The 21,802-nt window shown below is 36.7% G+C and overlaps 1 protein-coding gene across 9 annotated transcripts in view; it reads right to left on the reverse strand.

The window, feature by feature from the left end:
- The window catches only part of EYA3 (EYA transcriptional coactivator and phosphatase 3), a 135,774-nt gene that overhangs the window by 62,711 nt on the left and 51,261 nt on the right, over positions 1 to 21,802 (reverse strand). For all 9 annotated transcript variants that reach the window (XR_010321350.1, XM_023554416.2, XM_064281569.1 and 6 more), the window contains one exon: positions 2,630 to 2,727. Coding sequence is in view for 8 of the 9 variants with exons in the window: in XM_023554416.2 (XP_023410184.1) it covers positions 2,630 to 2,662 (33 nt within the window). In the remaining variant the exon portion in view is untranslated. The remainder of the gene's footprint in view (positions 1 to 2,629; positions 2,728 to 21,802) is intronic.

Below are 21,802 nucleotides of genomic sequence, written 5' to 3' on the forward strand. Positions count from 1 at the left end.
CGTATTTTACCACAATAAAAAAAAATTCAGGTATGTTCTGTCCTTTGCAGTGTGAAGATTATTCTCCCTGACAGAGAAGACAGAAAGAATTCAGGGGGTGAGTCAGTCATTTTCTTTGTCATTTGTTCCATCCTTTTCTTCTCATTTCCAAACCCAAAATATAGCTTTAAAAGCCCTTTTTGTTGTTTTTGAAAATGTTTTCCCAAGTTTTACTCCTTTTCTATGTTTTAGCCTAGAGCACAGTATGGTTAAAGGACGCACCACCTCTTTTGTCTACGCATAAGTATTACTAATTTTTCTTTTTAAAACTTAAACATGAAAGGCTACACGCTCATTATTTTTAAAAATCCAAACCATATAGATATGTATAAAATAAAAAATATATATAAAAGGCCCATTTGTCCCACCATCTCTGTGAATTATCAGTATTGAGTTTAGTACATATACTACCAAATTTTTTCCTACGCATTATATTCTTTTAAAACTTGAGTTCAGAGAGCAACCTTGATAGCCACAAAAGAGTTTTTTTTTTTTTAATGTTTCCAGGTTGCCAGGAAAAGTCTTGGTTTATGCCAAGGGTTAGCACCCCTTTTCACTCTCCAGAAGAGTTCCAACTTGGACAATAATATGAGGCGCTTCAGAGTGGTTGCGAAAGATGATGATGGGAAAAAAGGCTGTTAGACTTGGTGATTTAAAGGTAACTGTTGACCACAAAAGGAACCTGGAACCTGCTCTGATTGAAGAAGGGTAAGGATAGACAGCAAAAAAAGGGAATGAGAAAGGATTTGAGGCTAGGCTTTGTGTTGCAATGTAAACAATGACCTGAACATAATCTTTAAGTAGAGCAAGCAGGCAGCAGAGAAACAAAAGGGATAGTTCAAAAAGGAAGACTGAAAAAGAGACAATGGGATTAAAGTAATTTTAATAATAACACCCACCAGCAACATCTCTCCTTATATATAGGTAAATGGTAGGGTTAAAAATCTTGGTTTTATTTATCATCATCACCTAGGGATTGGACCATTCTTTCCACTTATATTTTACATCTCTACTACAGTTTGTGAAAAGTTGTTTTTTGCTTTTTTTTTGTCAAAGTCTGACATTTACTTTTCCCGTTCTATTTTTTAAGAGTTAAAAAGGAAATGATGCCCCATGACAATCACCATTTACAGTCAGCAGAAAATCTGTTTTTAAAGTGCTTCAATTTCTCACTTTTCCTCTGAAGTAACAGGTTTTACACATGATGTTACAAAAACTGAATAAAACAGCAAGGAAATGAAGCAGAGCAGAAAAGATGAGTTGCAAGCAGTTCAGCCTCACAATTCTCATTATCTTAAACAGTTAAGAAGTAACTAACAATACCCATATCAACAGTAAATCAACACATTGAAAATATGACTAAACCTGTTGTTTTACTACATTAAAAACTCAATGACAGAGTTTTCCTTGATACATTTAGTATCAACCTATTTGTATTCAGCTATTTGTTCCTGTAATTATACATCTTATAAACACTGCTGAGGATCATTTTTAACCCTACCATTTACCTGATTATGGTAAATGTTCCACCAGGGATAGGGACTGACGTTTCAAGTGTTTTGAAAGGTCTTTTTATCAGTTGCTTATGTCTTCCTAGTTTTGTACTTACCTCGTCTGAAAGGGCTACAAGAATAATGGCTAAGTGATCATCAGTATGCATATCTCAGTATAAAGAAAAGTATTAAAATATACTTAAGGACTTTATTATTTAAATGGAGGCTGGTATCCATTCTCTTGTGATGTAAAGAACATATGTAGAATAGGAAAAACATATCTGCTTTCAGAATTCATATTTTTCTAGGTTGAATTTTCATAAAGAAAGATAAATGTTTATCACTCTGTATTTTCTCTTAATATGAAATGCAAGAGTCCCACCGAGGATAGCAAACTGAATCAGTATTTATCTAACCTCAGAAAAAGAAATTCAAAACAAAAGAATAAGACCCTTTAAACATAAAAGCTAGCTTAGAGAACTAAAATATTGCTTTCCTTTTTTAAATCTTAAGAGTCAAAAAATAAGAAGCCATGGCAAGGCATTAAACCCATATCACTTGTGGACATTTAAAATAATTTATTATATTAAAAAAAAGATATTTAAAATAAATTAAGAATTCAATCTAGTCTCTAGACTCTGTCTGATTTTAAAAATTAGCTAGTGTTCACAATATACTTTCCTCAATTACTACTACCTTGTAAGAAATTAAGTCAATTAGGGAAATTTAGATAAAAATAAAACTAAAGTTTCTGGCAGAAATAACGATATATTGTCTAGCTGATACTGCTGAATAGATGTCCTCTTTTATGTTCTAAAAACTATAAGACTAGCCATTGATTTTTTTAAATGACATTTCCACATACAATACTTACTTTGTTATGCTGAATTTTCTAAACAGACTCCTTGATTTAGCATTAAGTTAATGAAGTATGAATTTAAGAACATACAACATTGTTTTCTTAGAAGGAAAGTGTAAGGAGTCTTTCCCTTATTTTTATTTCTAATTTGGAATCTATAAGTATAACTGAGTAGTATTTGAACTCTCAAGATCAGCTTTTCTATAGCCAACTTTAAATTGTTAAAGGAAATACTTACTGGTTGTTCTGGTAAATCTTGTTCTTCTTCCATGAGGACCAATATTTCTTTTTATGCTTATGTGAAAGGATTGCAAGTTTCTCAGCAGTCTTCACAGTCTGTTTAAAAAAGAGGGGTAGATTCAAAGCTTTATACACTTTTAAAGCGTTATCATTGAGGCCATCAGAGAATTATTTTTAAATATTTTGCTATCCCAAGGTTTTTACGTGAGTTCCAATCTCCAAATCTCAAACCTGCACGTGGCTTTTCAAAATGGATATGCTGCACCAAGTCAAGATTTTTATAATACCTTGCAAAAGCCAACACGTGGAACCACTTCTGCTGTACTTAAAACATGGTTACTATAGAACCTAATGCATTAAACATTTTACAATGACAGCCATGTGCAGATAACTAAAACAATTTTTTTTATTAAAATTACATTAAAAATGATAAAGACTGGCCTAACATGTCAGTAAGTTCTGATAAAATCTAACCTGCTTTAAAGTGGAACATTTACATAACTGTTAATCGACACAAAATCACTTTAAATAGGACAAACTGGAATATCAATTAAATACAACCAACTATCTGTCTACGTGTAATCAATTTAAAGGACAACTCTTATTTCTTCTGGACCTATTTTAACAATGAAAATAAATAAGTAAAGTGAACCTTCAATTTTAGAGTTAAAGAAATCCTGCCTTGATTTCCAAGAAAGAAAAATAGAGGATTCTAAGCCCCACGTTTACTGGTAAGACCATCTTGCTGTGTCCTGCTGGCAACATAGAGACAGACAGACACACAGGCACTAGGAAACTAAATACATTATGAAAACAAAATACTCTTTCTGTTCAACAAAAATGAGACAAGCATTTCTCCCAAACAGATGTGATTGCTAACACCTCACTTCTACCAACCACTGTAACCAACCTAACACATACAGCAAGAGCCAAAATGGAATCTTACTGCAGAAGTAATGAAAATAAATAAATTAGCACACAAAGGAAAACAAAAAACTTCAGCTGTGCCAATATACTCTACTACTGTATCTTGGTGCAATATAACAAGCACACTTTGTTTTAGAGCTACACTCCACAACGAGAAAACACGAGTAAGGGGTGCAAATCATCCCTGCCCTGATCTAGAAGATCAAGAGAAAAAAAAGTATAAAGGTCAGAAGTACTTGATGCTCACTTTTTTTTTTTTTTTTTTACTCACGTGTAGCTCACACAGACAGGCTCGAAAGCTAAGTTCTCATACTACATGACGCAGATAGCTGGCGCTGCAGAATTGCAGAGCACAGTAACTAAAGCTCACAGGAACTACCTTCCCTGCACTTGTTTTGTTCTACTCACAAGAACTTAATAAATATGACGTGAAACTGACTCACAATACTGAAAGATGAAACATTTTTATGTTTTACCAGCGTATACTTATCTTGGTTTTAAACTGAAATATCTTTTCTTTACTTTTTGGGATTTTTTTTACCGTCTAAATGTAGATAATGTGCATATACGGTTTCTTCCCATAAGAAAGAGCGAAACAGGGCCAAACCATTAGGGAAAAGCATAATGCCTTTAATACTTCATTTGTTGAACTTTTGTGTGACCACCTCTCACCTAAACAAAACGTGATAATATTCCATCCAAATTTTAACTGTGGGCCGTAAATGTAATAACTACAATCTTTACTACGTTCCCGAAAAGAGAGAATATTTCCCCCATATGAAGGCATAAAATCTATCTCTGGGCAAGAAAAAGGCAAGGAGATTGTAAAAATGAATGCTCAATAACATAAGTGCTTTAATTTTGTTTTTAAACACAAGAATTAATTTATTTTAAAAATCTGAACAACATTAGAGAACACAGATTTTTTAATGTTGATCAAAAGGAGTCGTATGTTTTAAAAGCTAAGAAACGTCACTGAATGGGGGGAGATAAGCCCTCAAGCTACACAAAACCAAATGTATTTAAATCTTGAATTTTGTTTTTAGAAATACGTTAATATTATACTGATTTTATAAGACAGGAATCTATTTTTCTTGAGATAAATTCTGTAAGTTGCAAGAAAATAACCTGCTTAAAAAAAAATTGGAACTCACTCCTCTCTACCTCTCACATTTCTTCTCCTTTGAAAATAAGCACTCTTTGTTGTTTCCATCTCAAAAATTATTTTCTCAGCTTTTCAATTTAGAGGAATACAAAGGGTACAGACAGTTTCTATATTAAAAAAAAAGGTGTTTAAAAATCAGGCTTGATATCTCAAAGTAATTGGTCAATGACAACCAATAATTTTGATTATTTTAAAACAAAAAAAGGCTATAATGAAAGAATATGATTTATTACAGGATCTTCTGGGATTCTACTGGCAAAGTGTGATATACAGGAAGTTTGCATACACCCTGGTACATTTGTGTGCAAAATGCATTAATAATGACAAATTATATAATTCTATTATAACATGCATCTAAAGATACTCACTTTCTGTCAATATAGTATTATTCTTCCTTTCAATAATTTGTAGTTGAAAAAAACTGAAACATAGGAACTAGATATAAGAGTACAAGTATTCATCACAAGTTCCTTGTATTTATCAATGTGGTAATACTTTTCATATTAAGATCTCATATTATTTTCTCTAAGTGGCACATGCTATCAATCAAAAGTCATATTTACTAGCTACCAGATGAAAGTCTTCAGTAACATAAAGACAGTGCTCCAGTATTTGATAATAAAAGAAGTACAGAATTACTATTTAAATTTTAATATTCTCATTTCCATGTATTAGTCCTAGAGTTTAATCTAAATGTGATTTTTTTTTTGCCATTAATGTAACCTGACATTATTCTACATTTAATGAGATTCATCTTTTAATATACCAAATAACACAACACCTATCACATAGAAGTGGAGAGTAGATACTTAATGTAATTAAAAACTTGGTCAAACAGCCAATGAAATTACAAAACACATTCTTAATCTTCTGTTTTAAGTCCCTTTTGGGCACTTGGATAGTAATGGCTTTTCATAATTTTCTAGTTTCAATTTTTACTTCTGGTTTCTAAATGCAGTTTTATCATCTTTTTGGGGGATAGAGCTTCTCATTATCTATATGTCTTCATGGACAGAAATCTGGGAAACTTTACAATTGGCAACAAAACAGTATTTCCTAAGACTTCTCATTTCCCTACCTGCCAAGTGCTGCTGACAATAAAAAAATAAGAGCTTGGGTTTGAATCAAAAATTTAAATACTATTCTGATTTCACATGCTCAAAATAATGCATAATCCTCTTGTAATATGGCAGCAATAGATTTTATCTTTAATCTTAAAAATTAGACAGAAAATCACTGGTAATAAATACTTTATTTCAAAATCCTGATTAGAATCCTACCTCAAAATTTCTGTTCTGTACCAAGTGTAATATACTACTTATTGTAAATGGCCAAAGTAAGCGCTTAGGTTACTTCAATGTGTTATTATAGCTCTTAGGTATAAACCAAAAAACCTGTTGCCGTCAAGCTGATTCCGACTCATAGTGACCCTATAACCAAAACCGAACCCGTTGCCATCGAGTCTATTTCGACCCATAGCGACCCTACAGGACAGAGTAGAACTGCCCCATACAGTTTCCAAGGAGCGCCTGGTGGATTTGAACTGCCAACCCTTTGCTTAGCAGCCGCAGCTCTTAGCCACTATGCTACCAGGGTTTCCAGCGACGCTATAGGAAGGCAGATATGAAAGAAAGAAGTATACACACATTTTAAAGCACAGAATAGAAGTCAAATTGTTCTCAATGAAAACAAAGTATGTATCATCCTTAATTAACTTCAAGAGAAGGGTCTAAGTGGAGCAAAGCAGTCTGATTATAGGTCCTGGAAGGGAAACTTGCATGCAGATAACTAAGTGTGCACAGAGATATTCAGGGCTTAACTGACTATCGATGATAACGTCCTACACAGAAGCCGAAAACAGGTAGTCCATAAATTTCATCACCAACCACACTGTATTTTAGAAGTCTATTTATTTACCACCCCTTCCAAAACCTTATATATATTTAGACATATTTTTTAAAGCACACTATAGAAAAGGCTACAGAAATTTCCACGGGGGAACTTAACAGCATCCTTATCAAAAAAATTTTTTAATCATAGCAATAAATTATAAACAAAAGTAGCCTGAAAAAGCATATCAAAAAACTGATGTATCATCACTTAAGATTTTTATTAAAGTGTGATCACTTTAGGACTTAAAAGTAGTAGATAATTAGTAAATATTTACCATGGCATCCTCAAATATAATTATGTGTATGCCTTGAAGAATGAAAACACAAAATACCCTCTTCCAATGGCATTAAGACCACTGCTTCAAGTATCGTTATTCAATAACAGCTGATCTATTCTAAAGGGAATCTACTAGCGAGTTCAGAAACAAATGTCCTAACGACCAAGGACCAACCATAAAGCCTATAGATATTTGCTTAAAATAAATTCTAATTTATAAACTAGGAGCCTTTATAAAGCAAAATCGGAAGCTGTCAAGGAAGATGGTTTCAAAATAAAAGAAACCATTTTTTGTGGTCTCTTGCTGTACAGTGCTTTTTAGTAATTATTAGTGGAGATAACACTAAATAGAAATTTGGGCTTCAAAATCTGTACAATATATACATTAGTTTTCAAATAAGAACAAACAAAAGCTTATTCTAATACCTATAAATTTCTTATTGAAAATTAGGCAAAAATAAAGGTGTATATAAATTTTTGTATGAGAGACTGACTTGATTTGTAAACTTTGACTTAAAGCACAATAAAAATTAAAAAAAGAAAATTAGGCAAAAATAATGAATATTTTGGAGGAGAGGAGAGTAACAGAGGCAATTACGGAAGACCTGCCCTGTACCAGTCCTTCACACCAATTATAGTAGGAAGGAAAGAGAACTAACATTTACTAAACATCTATTATACACTAAACATTTTTACATTATCTCACCTAATTTTATCTCTAAAACTACTACAGGAGAAACGTGGTACCATCCTTATATTACAGACAGGGCAACTGGATTCAGAGATTTAAACAATTTGCCCGAGAATAACAGCAACAATGTTAAAGGTTTAAGTGGAAATACACAAGTTAAAGAAACTAGAAATACCAAAAACAATCAGCAAATAAAAAAAGTGTCAAAATGAATGGAGAAAATAAATATTTAAAAATATTGTCAGAAAACTGAATATCAATGTGGAAAAAAATTATATACCATGATTAATTCTAAATAGATGAAGGGCTAAGCATTCAAAAAATTTTGGAGAAAACAGAGTAGTATATTTATCTCATCTACAGAAAAGAGATAAATTTATGAGTAAATAGAATAAAGCCTAAGCAACAAAGCCACATATCCAATTATGTAAAATATTTAATGCAATGAAAAACAAGAAATCTAACATTAAAAGGATGTTAACGAATGCAGACAACATCTGCAATAATTATGATAAAACCCCAAAAAACCAAACCCATTGCCACTGAGTTAATTCCAACTCACAGTGACCCTATAGAACAGAAACTGCCCCACAGGGTTTCCAAGGAGCGGCTGGTGAATTCCAACTGCCAACCTTTTCGTTAGCAGCCAAGTTCTTAACTACTGCACCACCAGTGCTCCATAATTATGATCCAAACCAAAAACCAAGCCCAGTGCTGTCGAGTCGATTCCAACTCATAGCGACCCTATAGGACAGAGTAGAACTGCCCCATAGAGTTTCCTAGGAGCGCCTGGCGGATTCGAACGGCAGACCGTTATGGTTAGCAGCTGTAGCACTTAACCACTACGCCACTAGGGTTTCCATAATTATGATAATCGTGATAGATAGAGCTTAATGGCTACAATACAAGGCCAACCAATTCAACCTGTAACAATCATCTACTATGTGCCAAGCAATGACTAACAAGTACCTGTCAAAGTAACCACAAAGATCGAATCAGCACTTGAGAAAAAAAGACTATCTCACTACTGGTTAAAGAAATATAAATTTTAATATTTTTAAGATATCATTTCATATCTGTTAAATTACCAAAAATAAATCTAAACAACAAAACCAAAAGTAATCTGGGCCATAAGAAGATAAGACATATTCAGGCACAGTTGTAAAATCATATGTATCTTCGGACTGTTCCCCAGATAGAGTATTAAAAAAAAAAAAAACCAAACCTGTTGCTGCCAAGTCGATTCCGATTCATAGTGACCCTGTAAGGAGTGGAACTGCCCCACAGGGTTTCCAAGGAAAGGCTGGAGGATTCAAACTGCCAACCTTCTGGTTAGCAGTCAAGTTCTTACCCACTGTACCACCAGAGCTCCACAGAGTATAAAAGAGGTCATAAAATTGGCCAAAAACCAAAAAAAACCAAATCCACTGCCGTGGAGTTGATTCCGACTCATAGCAACCCTATGGGACACAGTAAAACTGCCTGATAGAGTTTCCAAGGAGCACCTGGCGGATTCGAACTGCCAACCTCTTAGTTAGCAGCCATAGCACTTAACCACACCACCACCAGGGTTTCCAAAATTGGCCAAAGCCTAATGTTAATAATTTTTCTTGGGAATAAATGGAAGAATTAAATAGAGAGGAAAAGGCTAACTCCGTGTGTGTGTATGTATATATATATATACATATTTATACATAATGCAAGTACAAGTTTGTTATTCGCAGAAATGAAAAATTAGAAACAACCAGCCCAGTATGTGAAGAACGGTTTAACTATGCTATAGCCCATAACTGAATATTCCATATTAAAATGAAAACTGAAAGATGCTTATTTAAAAGATGAAAAAGCATGTAAGTTTTTGTATTAAGTATAGCTTATAAATATTTTAACATACTTTGATAAGAATCAAAAGCAGATACAATGCTGGATGTTTTAAGGTTCTATACTAAAATGTCAAACATTTTTAAAATGCCTCTTAAAATTCTTAAAATTCAAAAATGTACCTCAAGCCATTAAGCTAAAATTAGACACAAATTCTGCATTCTTTTCCCCCCCTTTTTCTTCAGTAAAGAAATTTCAACTTCAAGGAAAATACATTTAAACTGACGTGATCCTCTTTGACCTGCAAAATCTTATTAAGAAGACATGCCAACACTACGAGAACCCAGACTGAGAAATTCATTTGATTTTCTTGCTCCGTTACATCTTTCGTAAGAAGTCCAGTTAATTGGAATATGTACACTGCACATAAATCCGGGGTTGGCTTATGTTATGGTTCTGAGCAACGGCACTGAACTTTCTCCAGTAGTGAAAGAATTTGATATTAACAAAGACTTCACACTTAGTTTTACCTTTCTGAACAGAAATTATTCTCTCTGTGAATGCAAGAAACATGTAACATAAGATGCTACAAGGGATATAGAGGTGCAGAAATTGCCACGTGAAGCCTGTAAGTAGCAGAGCCAATGGTGAAACCCAAGAATCTGGACTCCCTAGTCTGAAGCTTTTTTTTTTTTCTTTTTCATGCAGAATTGAGCATACAACCTGACCCTTTAAAATTACAGTCCTTGCATCACCTTAGGCTACTTATTCTTTTTCCTTCATTAAATCTCTACCTATTCTACATTATATTACTTTGGCCTCACGGTATAACAACATGCTCTTAAATTTTAAGATGTTTTAAATTTATTAACTCAAAACTTCTTTCTCACTTTAAGACCTCCTTAAAAATTCTAATATTAGATTCTTTTTTAAGGTACTTATTACAACTCTGCATATTTCTAGCAAAAACGACAATTTGGTTTCTCTTTATAACCACAGACCCTTAATTTATGATGTACAGACTTTGATTTACTGTTAATGAAACAGGTCATTTTAATTACAACGTAAGTGAAAATAAGTTCTTTCACTATTTCTAGATAGTGATCAGCATCATCATTTTGGAAAAACAAATTATCTCCCAACCTACTGAAACCTTGAAGTTAGTGGAAGAGTCCCCTGCTTCATTATTAGTTAATAATTAAGAGTTCTTCAAAACTATTCTGGCTTTTACTTGTGGTCTTTAAATGTGGCAGTTAACAATTCTGTTATAACTATTAATTCTTCCTTTGTATCCTGACCCTAAGTTCCACCTTATTCCTCTTAGTATCTGACAGCACATGGTCGGCATTCAACAAATACTTGTTCAATCAAGCACAATTTCCAAACTCTTGATTCCTTTTAATACTTATTTACTTAAAACCAGTTCATTAAGGACCTTTAATATATTTAGAAGCACACACACATACACAAAAAAACAAACTTCACTTTTCCCATTTCTCACCACGGATACCTAAATCACTTTAATTCTTTTCAAGATTTTGTTGATAAGATTTTGTTAACTCGGGAAACACCATTTTGAAGTTTGTGTTAACCAAAAAGTTTCCTTCAAAGACAAGCAAGGAATAAAATACTTCAAATTCTATTATCACATACGTAACAAGTGATCACGTGTGCTATTAAAGGTAAGGAGCCGTTCCATTTCTCCCCCTTAATAGGCTAAAGTTTAAAGTTAAAAAAAAAAAAAGAGAAAGCCAACGGGAGGGAGGGGGGAGGAAGAGAAGGAGGAAAGGAAGAAGGGAGGGGAAAAGGGGAGGGAGGGAGAGATGAACCCTTCTCTCGCAAACACATATACACATGGCTATCATGAAACAGGAAACCCTGGTGGCATAGTGGTTAAGTGCTACAGCAGCTAACGAAAAGGTTGGCAGCTCAAATCCACCAGGGGCTCCTTGGAAACTCTATAGAGCAGTTCTACTCTGTCCTATAGGGTCACTATGAGTCGGAATGGACTCAATGGCGATGGGTTTATCAGGAAACAAGAATTCTGGCCAAAGATAGGTCCTCATTCCAGTCCCCAGAACCTGTGAATGTTACCTTATTTGGAAAAAGGGTCTTTACCGATGTAATTAAATTAAGGATTCTGAGAGAAAATTATCCTGGGTTATATGAACCAAACCAAACCAAATCCGTTGCCACTGAGTTGATTCCGACTCATAGCGACCCTATAGGACACAGTAGAACTATCCAATAGGGTTTCCAAGGAGCAGCTGGTGGATTTGAACTGCCAACCTTTTGTTTAACAGCCAAGCTCTTAACCACTGTGCCAGGATTATTTGAACGAGCCCTAAATGCCATCACAAGTGTCCTTATAAGAGAAAGGCAGAGGGAGATTTAACACACACAGAGGAGAAGGTGATGTGAAGGCGGGAGGCAGAGACTGGAGTAACAGAGCCAATGAATGCCAGCAACCACCAGAGGCTGGAAAAGGCAAGGAACAGATTCTCCCTGTGAGCCTTGGGAGGGAGCGCGGCCCTGCCAACACCTTGATTTCAGACTTTGGCCTACAGAACTGTGAGAAAATAAATTTTGGTTGTTTTAAACCACCAGGTTTGTGGTATTTTGTTATGGTAGCTCCAGGACACTAATACAAATACCATACACATTTTGTTTTTGCTATTACCTCTCTGGTTGGGTTTGTTGGCCATCTCCTGGCCACTGGATGAAATACACAAGCTGAAAACAAAGGTGAATAACGAAAACAAAAACCAAACCCGTTGAGTGGATTCCAACTCTTAGTGACCCTATAGAACAGAGTAGAACTGCTCCCTAGGGTTTCCAAGGAGCAGCTGGCAGATTCTAACTACCAAACTTTTGGTTAGCAGACAGCTAACCAGGTTATGCCACCAGGGCTCCAATGAAGAAAAAAGTACCTAAATAAGGTAGCAGAAGATGACTGTTAAGTATAGCTGAAAAACTGCTTCCAAACATTAAAAAGAATAGAGTGAACATAAAACATTCAAAAACTTTCCAGCTAACTGGAAAGTCTACCTCTCTAACAGAACTATTACATACTCTGAAGCTGGCAATCTCCTACTTTTACTCTGGGCCAAACTTTAAATTTATACTGGAAGAAATTCCCAGTAACACAGTAAGACTGGACGTACCAGGTACTTCATGAATCTTGAGAAGATGTACTGATCCTTCCAATGCCTAGAGAACAAACTGAAGTACTAGCACCTTTAAGACAGCATTTAAAATCAGCAATCACTCACTGTACCTTTACTGTTCAATGTGTTTTGCTTAGAAAAAAATTAACTGCTAGAGACGTGAAAATTATATGAAATTCAAATTTCAGTGTCCATAAATAAAGTTTTATTGGAACAGCAAAAAAAAAAAAAAAAAAACCCCGTGCCGTCGAGTCGATTCCGACTCATAGCAACCCTATAGGACAGAGTAGAACTGCCCCGTAGAGTTTCCAAGGAGCGCCTGGAGGATCTGAACTGCTGACCCTTGGGTTAGCAGCTGTAGCACTTAACCACTACACCACCAGGGTTTCAACCATGCTCATTTGTTGATGCATCATTTATGGCAGTTTTCACATTGCAACAGCAGAGGTCAGTAGTTTCAACAGAGATTGTATGGCCTGCAAAGACTAAAATATTTGCTAATACGAACCTTTACAGAAAAAGTTTGTCCACCTTATATTATGCTAAGTAAAAGAAGCCAGATTAAAAAGGTCACATACTTTATTATTTCATTTATATGATTTTCTAAAAAAGGCAAAACTGTACCAGCAAAAAACAGATCAGTTGTTACCAGGGCTGGAGTGAGGGAGAAGGAAGGACTACCAAGGGGAACAAGAGAATTCTGGGGGACGATGGAAGTGGCCCATATCTTGATTTTGGTGGTGGCTGCACAACTATACACATTTGTCAAAACTCACAGAACTACACCAAAAAAGTGAATTTTACTGTATGTAAATTATACTTCAACCAAACAATATAAACATAATTGAACATACATACCCACCTACAGAACAACCTAGGAGCCCAGGTGGTACAACGGTTAAATGCTTGGCTGCTAACCAAAAGGCTGGCAATTCAAACTCACCAACAGCTCCCTGGGAGAAAAGGCCTGGCAATCTGTTCCCAAAAAGTTTACAGCCTAGGAAACCCTATGGGGCAGTTCTACTCTGTCATATAGGGTTGCTCTAAGTTGGAACAACCTAGGTCCCTAGGTGGCACAACCTAAGGGTTGGCAGTTTGAATCCACCCAGCAGTACCATGGAAGAAAAGGCCTGGCAATCTGCTTCCGTTAAGATTACAGCCAAGAAAACCCTACAGAGCAGTTCTACTCTATAATACATGGAGCTGATGGCAACTAACAACAACAAAACAACCTACTAGACATCTTAGGAAGCTAGTCACTTACTTTAACTCAGTTGTCACTATTCTAAATTCCTGTAATTCTTATTATGGACTTTTCTTCTGAGTCTCTGACATAGCCTTTGTTGAATATCTTTAATCCTCGGAAAATTTACTCCTTTAGAAACAACTTTTTGAAGTCACAAAAATTACACAGAGCTCAGTCTAAAAATGATAGGTGATAGGTAGATATGGGTGATATTTTTGGTCAAAAATGAAATGATCATAAAGCAACAAGATCAATTTTCTCCTGTGATTTGTAAACCAGTTCAAACAATTAAAAAGATGTTTCAAAATTTTAAACAGTGACAGTGTCATCAAAATAAATACATAACCTATCAAAGCGCTTCCAGGGCAACCCTCCTTGGTCTGGGAAATATTACTTTGTTAGGCCTATGGCCATTAAAGCTTCTGTGACATGACTATTAGTTCTTGATTACCCAACCATGAGAAGAGTTATTAAACCATTCTAGTGTTACTTCAAGGTCCCTGAGTGGCACAATGGCTAAGTGCTCAACTACTAGCTGAAAGGTTGGCAGTTGGAATCCACCCATAGGTGCCTCGGAAGACAGGCCTAGCAATTTGCCTCCAAAAGGTCACAGTCTTCAAAATCCTATGGACCAATTCTACTCTGCACACATGGGGTCACTATGAGTTGGAATCAAGTCAACAACAACAACAATAGAAACTAACAACAAGTGTTACTTCATACTGTATTATAAAATTGTTATTCAACATATGACAGTACTTCCTTAATAAAACAACACTGTAGCTCATTATTTAATCTACTCCTTTCTCCTCCCTATCTCCAAGAGTAACCCTTTTTACTTATGTTTACAATTCTATGTCCTCTAGATTTTGGCAGTATATTCCCTTGCAACTAATTTATAAAATGGTTATAAAGTTCAAATTAGAAAATGTATGTTAAGGAAGTTAGTGATGTGTAAATACTTAAATTCTTTCAAAACAAGGTGGGTTAAAACCAAAAGAGGTAACAAATCATATATACATATATATCCCTGTCATCACTGAATCCTATGGCCTACTACAAAACGGTTCAAGTCTCCCCTATTTATAAAACAAAACAAAAAATTTTCCAATTCTACCTCAAATTACTCTTCTTTTTTGTTCCTTCATTTCCTTCTCAAGGCAGTCTGTGCTAGTTACTCCCTGACCTAACAGTACAACAGAAACATCAAGGGAAACTGTTACAAATACAGATTCCTGTGCCCCACTCCTGCAGTAAAATGGGGCCTAAAATCTGTATTTTTTAAAAAGTTCCCCACATAGCAAGTCCCAGCCAATCTCCACTGTTAAAATATTTACTGTCTCTTGCTTTCTTAAAAAGCTAGAGATAGAAATACCACATGATCCAACAATCCCACTCCTAGGAATGTATCTTAGAGAAATAACAGCCGTCACACAAATAAACGTATGCACACTCATGTTCTTTGCAGCACTGTTCACAACAGCAAGAAGACAGAAACAACCTAGGCGCCCATCAACAGATCAATGGATAAGCAAACTATGGTACATACACACAATGGGGAATACTATGCAACGATAAAGAACAACGATAAAGCTGAGAAAGATCTCACAACATGGATGAATCTGAAAAGTATTATGCTGAGTGAAATAAGTCAATCACGAAAGGACAAATACTCATAAGGTTTACATACAAAAAGAAATAATCTTTCATGGTTAGGAGGGAGGGGAGGGGTAAGAGGGATAAACAGTAAACAGATAATAGATAAATGGTAATTTTGGTGAAGGGTAAGACAGTACACAATACTGTGGAAGCCAGCACAACTTGTACAAGGCAAGGTCATGGATGCTCCATAAAACCAAAGCAAACCCACTGCCGTTGAGTCGATTCCAATTCATAGAGACCCTATAGGACAGAGTAGAACTGCCCGATAGAGTTTCCAAGGAGTGCCTGGTGGATTCAAAACGCCGACCTCTTGGTTAGCAGCTGTAGCACTTAATCACTGTGCCACCAGGGTTTCGGCACATCCAAATTCCCTGAGGGATCAAATTACTGGGCTGAGGGCTGTGGAGACGATGGTTTTGGGGAACATCTAGCTCAACAGGTATAACATAGTTTATAAGGAATACGTTCTACATTCTACTTTGGTGAGTGGCATCTGGGATCTTAAAAGCTTGTGAGTGGCCATCTATTTATACGGTATGCTAATAGATTTTTCTATATTGAACCACGCATGTATTTATTTCAGAGCTGAAACTCTTGGGCTACAGAATACTATTTTTAGTACTACTGAATTCTATTTTCTAATATTGACGTTCTTAGAAGAGAACGTCAATATTAGAATTTTCTCGGAAGAGAACTTCAATATTAGAAAAAAAAAATCCAAATCCGACAGAACCTAACAGCAACAATATTGAATTTAAATTTTTAATATTTATATTTGTAAGACTGGACCATAGTTTCCTATTTTGTGCTGTCTGTAAGGCTTTGCAGTCAACATTTCACAGGCTTCATGAAAACAATTGTAAAGCTTTCCATCTTTATCCATGCTCTGGAACAGACGGAATTATCTGTTCCCTGGTGTCCTGGAAACCCTGGTGGCGTAGTGGTTAAGTGCTATGGCTGCCAACCAAAGGGTCAGCAGTTCGAATCTGCCAGGCGCTTCTTGGAAACTCTATGGGGCAGTTCTACTCTGTCCTATAGGGTCGCTGTGAGTCAGAATCGACTTGACGGCACGGCACTGGGTTCGGTTTTGGTTTTGGTTTGGTGTCTTAGTTATATAATGCTGCTGTAACAGAAATACCACAAGTGGATGGCTTTAACAAATAGAAATGTATTGTCTCATGGTTTAGCAGCTAGAACTGTCTGAATTCAGGGTGTTGATATAGGGGAAGGCTTACTCTCTCTGTCAGCCCTGGAGGAAGGTCGTTGTCTCTTTAGCCTCTGTTTCTTGGTTTCTGGGAGATCTCTATGTGTCTTAGAATCTTTCTTCCCCCATCTCTGTTTCTTTAATCTACTCCTTTTAGATATTGTTAGAAATTGACAAGACACACCCTATTCTAATCCTGCTCCTATTAACAAAGACAACCCATTCCCAAATGGGTCTATAACCAAAGGCATAGAAGTAGGATTTACAAGAATTTGCGGGGGGGACACAATTCAATCCACAACATTTCACCCTTTGGCCCCCCAAAATTCACGTCCTTGCCACATGCAAAACATTCACCCCATCACGTCACCTCAAAAGTCTTAAATCAACCAAGTCCAAAATCTCATCTTCTGAATCATCTAAATCAACTATGGTTGAGACTTTAGGCATATTCCATCCTGGGGCAAAACTGTTCTTCAGCTGTAAACCTGTGACTCTAGACTACAAGTTATGTTTCCAAAGTACAATGGTGGAAAGGTAGACATTCCCATTATAAATTGGAGAAATTGGAGGGAAAGAAGAGGTAATAGGCACCAAGCAAGTCCAAAGATCAGCAGAATACATTACATTAGCTCTCAAGGTCTGAAAACAATCCTCTCTTCTCTGACACCATCTAGGTAATGGCCCCACCCTCCAGACTCTGGGTGTTGGCAATGCCCCCTGGATTCTGGGTGGAGGTCTCTCAGCCCTGGGCTTTAGCTTCACCGTCCAGGCACATTGAGATGGCAACTCTGCTCCCTCAGCTTTGGGGGGGGGGGGCATTCTCCTAGTTCCTTTGAGTGGTGACCCCACCCACTTGGCCCCAGCAGGCTCCATACTTCTGCCCTTTGGGCATGACAGTCCTGCCCCCTCAGCTTTAAGCAGTGGCCCCATTCCCGTGGCAGATCTTAACTGCAGTCCACACTCTAGAACCAAGTTGGTGAAGATCTGACTCTTTAAAACCTAGGAAGCTATGGCTCAACCCTTTGAAATCCAGGAGACTGTGGCCCCACCCTTTGAAACCAAGAAAGTCCTGCATCTCGTGCTCCTTAGAACAGTTCTGGTGATCTCTGAGCTGCTCCAGGGTTGAACCTTTTCTTTGCTTGGAGGACAAGAGATGTAGCTCCTTTGGCCTGTTCCCTGCCTTTAGAATTCCAAGAAGCAGACAGCTTTCTTTCCTTTTGTCCTGTCTCTGACCCCTGAAGTCTAAGGTGATGGGTTTTCTGCTGTGGTAGTTGATTAGATCCATCAATCACAGGCTTAATCTCTTTAACAAAAGATTGGGTAGCCACATCCTCGGTAAAAATTCTAGAGCATGTGTCATTAGCTTGTACAACAGAATTTTCCAAATCTTTAAGTTCTGTTTTCATTTTGCACAGTTCATTTTTAAGCCCTTCTCTTCTAGCATTTTACTATAATTGACAAGGAAAAACCACGTGGCCCCTTTAAGGTCTTGCTTAAAAATCTCATCAGCCAGATATCCAAGTTCACCACTTACTAGTTCTAACTTCCACCAAACATTTGAACATAATCCAAGGAAGTTCTTTGCCACTGCATAAAAAGCATTGCCTTCTTCCACTGTCTAATCACATGTTCATCATTTCCTTTTAACGCCTAACCAGAAGTATATTTAACATCCACATTTCTAGCAATACTCTGTTTCTGGTACCATATGTATTCTCTAAGATGATATACCTCTCCCCACTTCCTTCTGAACCCATGCCATAACTGCCTTTGATATCCATAATTCTACCATCTCTTTAAGGCAATCTAGGCTTTTACATTTGGCACCTTAAAACTCTTCCAGCCTCTATCCATCACCCAATCCCAAAACCACTTCCACATTGTCGGTATTTGTTAGAGCAGCACCCCCACTTCTCGTACCAAATTCTGTCTTAGTTATGTAATGCTGCCATAACAAAAATACCACAGGTGGATGGCTTTAACAAACAGAAATTTATTTTCTCACAGCTTAAGGGGCTAGAAGTCTGAATTCAGGCCGCCAGCCCTAGGGAAAGGCTTCCTCTGTCAGCTTTAGGGGAAGAACCTGTCTCTTTAGCCTCTGTTTCCTGCTTCTTTGGAGATCTCCTAGTGACTTGGCATCTACCCCCATCTATGCTTCCTTAATTTGTCCCTTTCATATCTTTTGACTGACTCAAGACACACCTTATACTTATTCTGCCTCATTAACATAACAAAGACAACCCACTTCCAAATGGGATTATAACCACAGGTTAAGATTTACAACATGACTTTGGGGGGACAGAATTCAATCCATAATATTTGGCTACTTGAAATAATATCTCTATGAAAACATCTGGGTATAAAGTTTTTTGTGGGGTGGCCCTTTGATAAATTTATTAATTTCCTTCACTGTTATTGGTCTATTGAATTTCTGTCTTCTGGGGCCAGATTTGCTAACATTTTTCTACAATATTACTTTCGTCCAGACTGTCAAGTTTATTTGCACAGGGTTTTACGTGTGTATGTGTGTGTGTGTAGTCATTTCATCCTTTTCTGTAGAATGTGGAATTCTACCGTATACTTTAACGAAGTCATCCAAATCAGTTTACTCTCAATGAGCTTCCTGTTGATCAATATTAGGAAGCAGAACATTTTGGTTCAATGGAGCTGAAAAAGTATACATTTATATCCTCTTTCTCCAGAGATTTACTCCATAAAAATACTACCTGTTGCCGATGAGTCAATTCTGACTCACAGTGACTTTACAGAAGAGAGTAGAACTGCCCAATATGGTTTCGACTGTAATCTTTATGGAAACAGACTGCCACATTTTTCTCCCATGGATTGGCAGAGGACTGATATCTATGTCATTTACTTTATTATTTCAAGAAATATTTAAGCACCATTATGTACTATTCACTGGAGATAGAGCATTATACAAAAAAAAAAAAAAGTCCCTGCTCTCACTGAGTTTATATTCCAGTTGAAGAGACAGGTAACAAGCAAATATCAATTATTCAAGGAGTGGTAAGAAAAAAAAAATAGGGCAGGAAAATAAAGAAAAATGGTGGGGGGAGGTGTAAAGGAAGACAATTTTAGGTATGGGAGACAAGAAACTCTTCTCTGAAGACACTGGTGACAGGTGACACTTGAGCAGAGACCTGGAAGAAGGCAAGGGAATACAGCACACTTTCTTAAATTCCATTTGTATTTTCTGAAAGAATGGGAGTGGTAAATTTTCTGGGTCTTTTACATTTCAAATGTCTTTATTTTGCCTTCATATCTGAGAGTAAAATTAGCTGGGCTTAAAAATAATTTTTCCTCAGAATGTTGAGAATATTTCATCTAGTACACAGTGTTGCCATTATAAAGTTGTATGCTAAGCTGATTCTCATTCCTTTGTAGGTAAACTGTCTGTTGTTTTCTTTCTGGAAGCTTTCAAGGTTTCACTTTTATTCTTGGAGTTCTACCACTTCACCAGAATTAAATCTGCTAGGCACTCATTGAGCACTACTAATTTTAAGACATTTTTTGTAGGCTCTGAAATAACAGATAAAAAAAAAAATTATATTTCCTCCTCTTCACTCTTTGTGTTCTTGCCTTCTGGAGCCTTATAAAACAGATGTCAAAGTTCCTTCCAAATCTCTTAGCTTTTCTCTCATACTCTATTTTCGTCCTTTTACACCGAATTTTCTTTTAGTACTGTGAATGCCATTCCACTGCCTTCTGGACCCCAAGGTTTCTCATGAGAAGTTGGCTGTTAATCTTACTGAGACTGTCTTCAAAGTGGTGAGTCCCTGCTCTCTTGATGCTTTCAAGATACTCTCTTTGTCTTTCAATAGTCTGATTATAACATGTCTAGGTGTGGATCTCTGCGTTTATTCTACTCGGAGTTTGTTGAGCTTCTCCGATGTGTAGCTTATTGGACTTATCTTGAAGTTGGCTAATTCTTTGCTCTCACTGATCAAATTCATGGTTCAGCCCATCTAGTGAATCTTTCAGTTCAGCTGTATTTTTCAACTCCAGAATTTCTGTTTGGTTCTCTTTTGTAATTTTTATCTCTTTATTAATATTTTCTATTTGGTGAGATACTGTTCTCATACTTTTCTTTAGTTCTTTAGATATGGTTTCCTTTCACTTTGAACACATTTTAAATAGCTGATTTAAAGTCTTTGTCTAGTGAGTCCATCTGAGCTTCTTCAGAGACAGCTTCTATTGACTGCTTTTTTCCCTGTGTATATACTATCATTTCTTGTTTGAGTGCTCATAATTTTTTGTTGAAAACTAGTTTAATATGGCTTTTTCTAGAAATCAGGTTCTTCCTTGCTCACAGTGTGCTGTTGTTACTGTTTATTGTTGTTTGTTTCTTTGTTGCTTAGTTACTTCCCTGAACCACTTCTGTAAAGTCTATATTTTGTGTGGCCACTTAAAGCCAGTGCTCAGCTTCAAACCAAACCAAACCCATTACTGTTGAGTCGATTGCTACTCACTGCGACCCTACAGGACAGAGTAGAACTGTCCCGTAGGGTTTCCAGGCAGCAGCTGATAGATTCTAACTCCCCACCTTTTGGTTAGCAGCCGAGCTTTTAACCAGCTTACTGGTCAGCTAGTGATTGGGCAGATTTACTTATATGCCTGAAATGAACAAATTTCCTAGTTTTTGATGCCAAGGGTTGTGTGCATGTTGGGATATACCTTCAATACTCAGCCAAGCAGTTTACAACCCTGCCTTGGCCTTCACTTTCTGCTTGCACAGAAGTAAGTATTTAGTACCTTCTTAGGTTTCTCCTTAGCTGTGCATAGCCCTGGGAGTGTGAGAGGACTTACAGATTCCCAGGGCTGTATCAGAGCTTTTCAAGTCCCGCTAAGGACAGCTCATTCCCCAGCATTTCCTTTTAAGCTTTTTGGTAGTCTTTAGGTGCTGTAGAGTTGGTGTTGACTGACAGCAAACCTATGTACAACAGAACAATACACTGCCCAGTCCTGTGCCATCCTCACAATCATTTCTATACTTCTGCCCACTGTTGCAGCCACTGTGTCAATCCATCTCGTTGAGGGTTTCCTCTCTTTTGCTTACCCTCTACTTCACCAAGCACGGTGTCTTCTCCAGGGACTA

This window comes from Loxodonta africana, chromosome 3 (genome assembly GCF_030014295.1).
Source record: "Loxodonta africana isolate mLoxAfr1 chromosome 3, mLoxAfr1.hap2, whole genome shotgun sequence".
NCBI classification, from domain to species: Eukaryota; Metazoa; Chordata; class Mammalia; order Proboscidea; family Elephantidae; genus Loxodonta; species Loxodonta africana.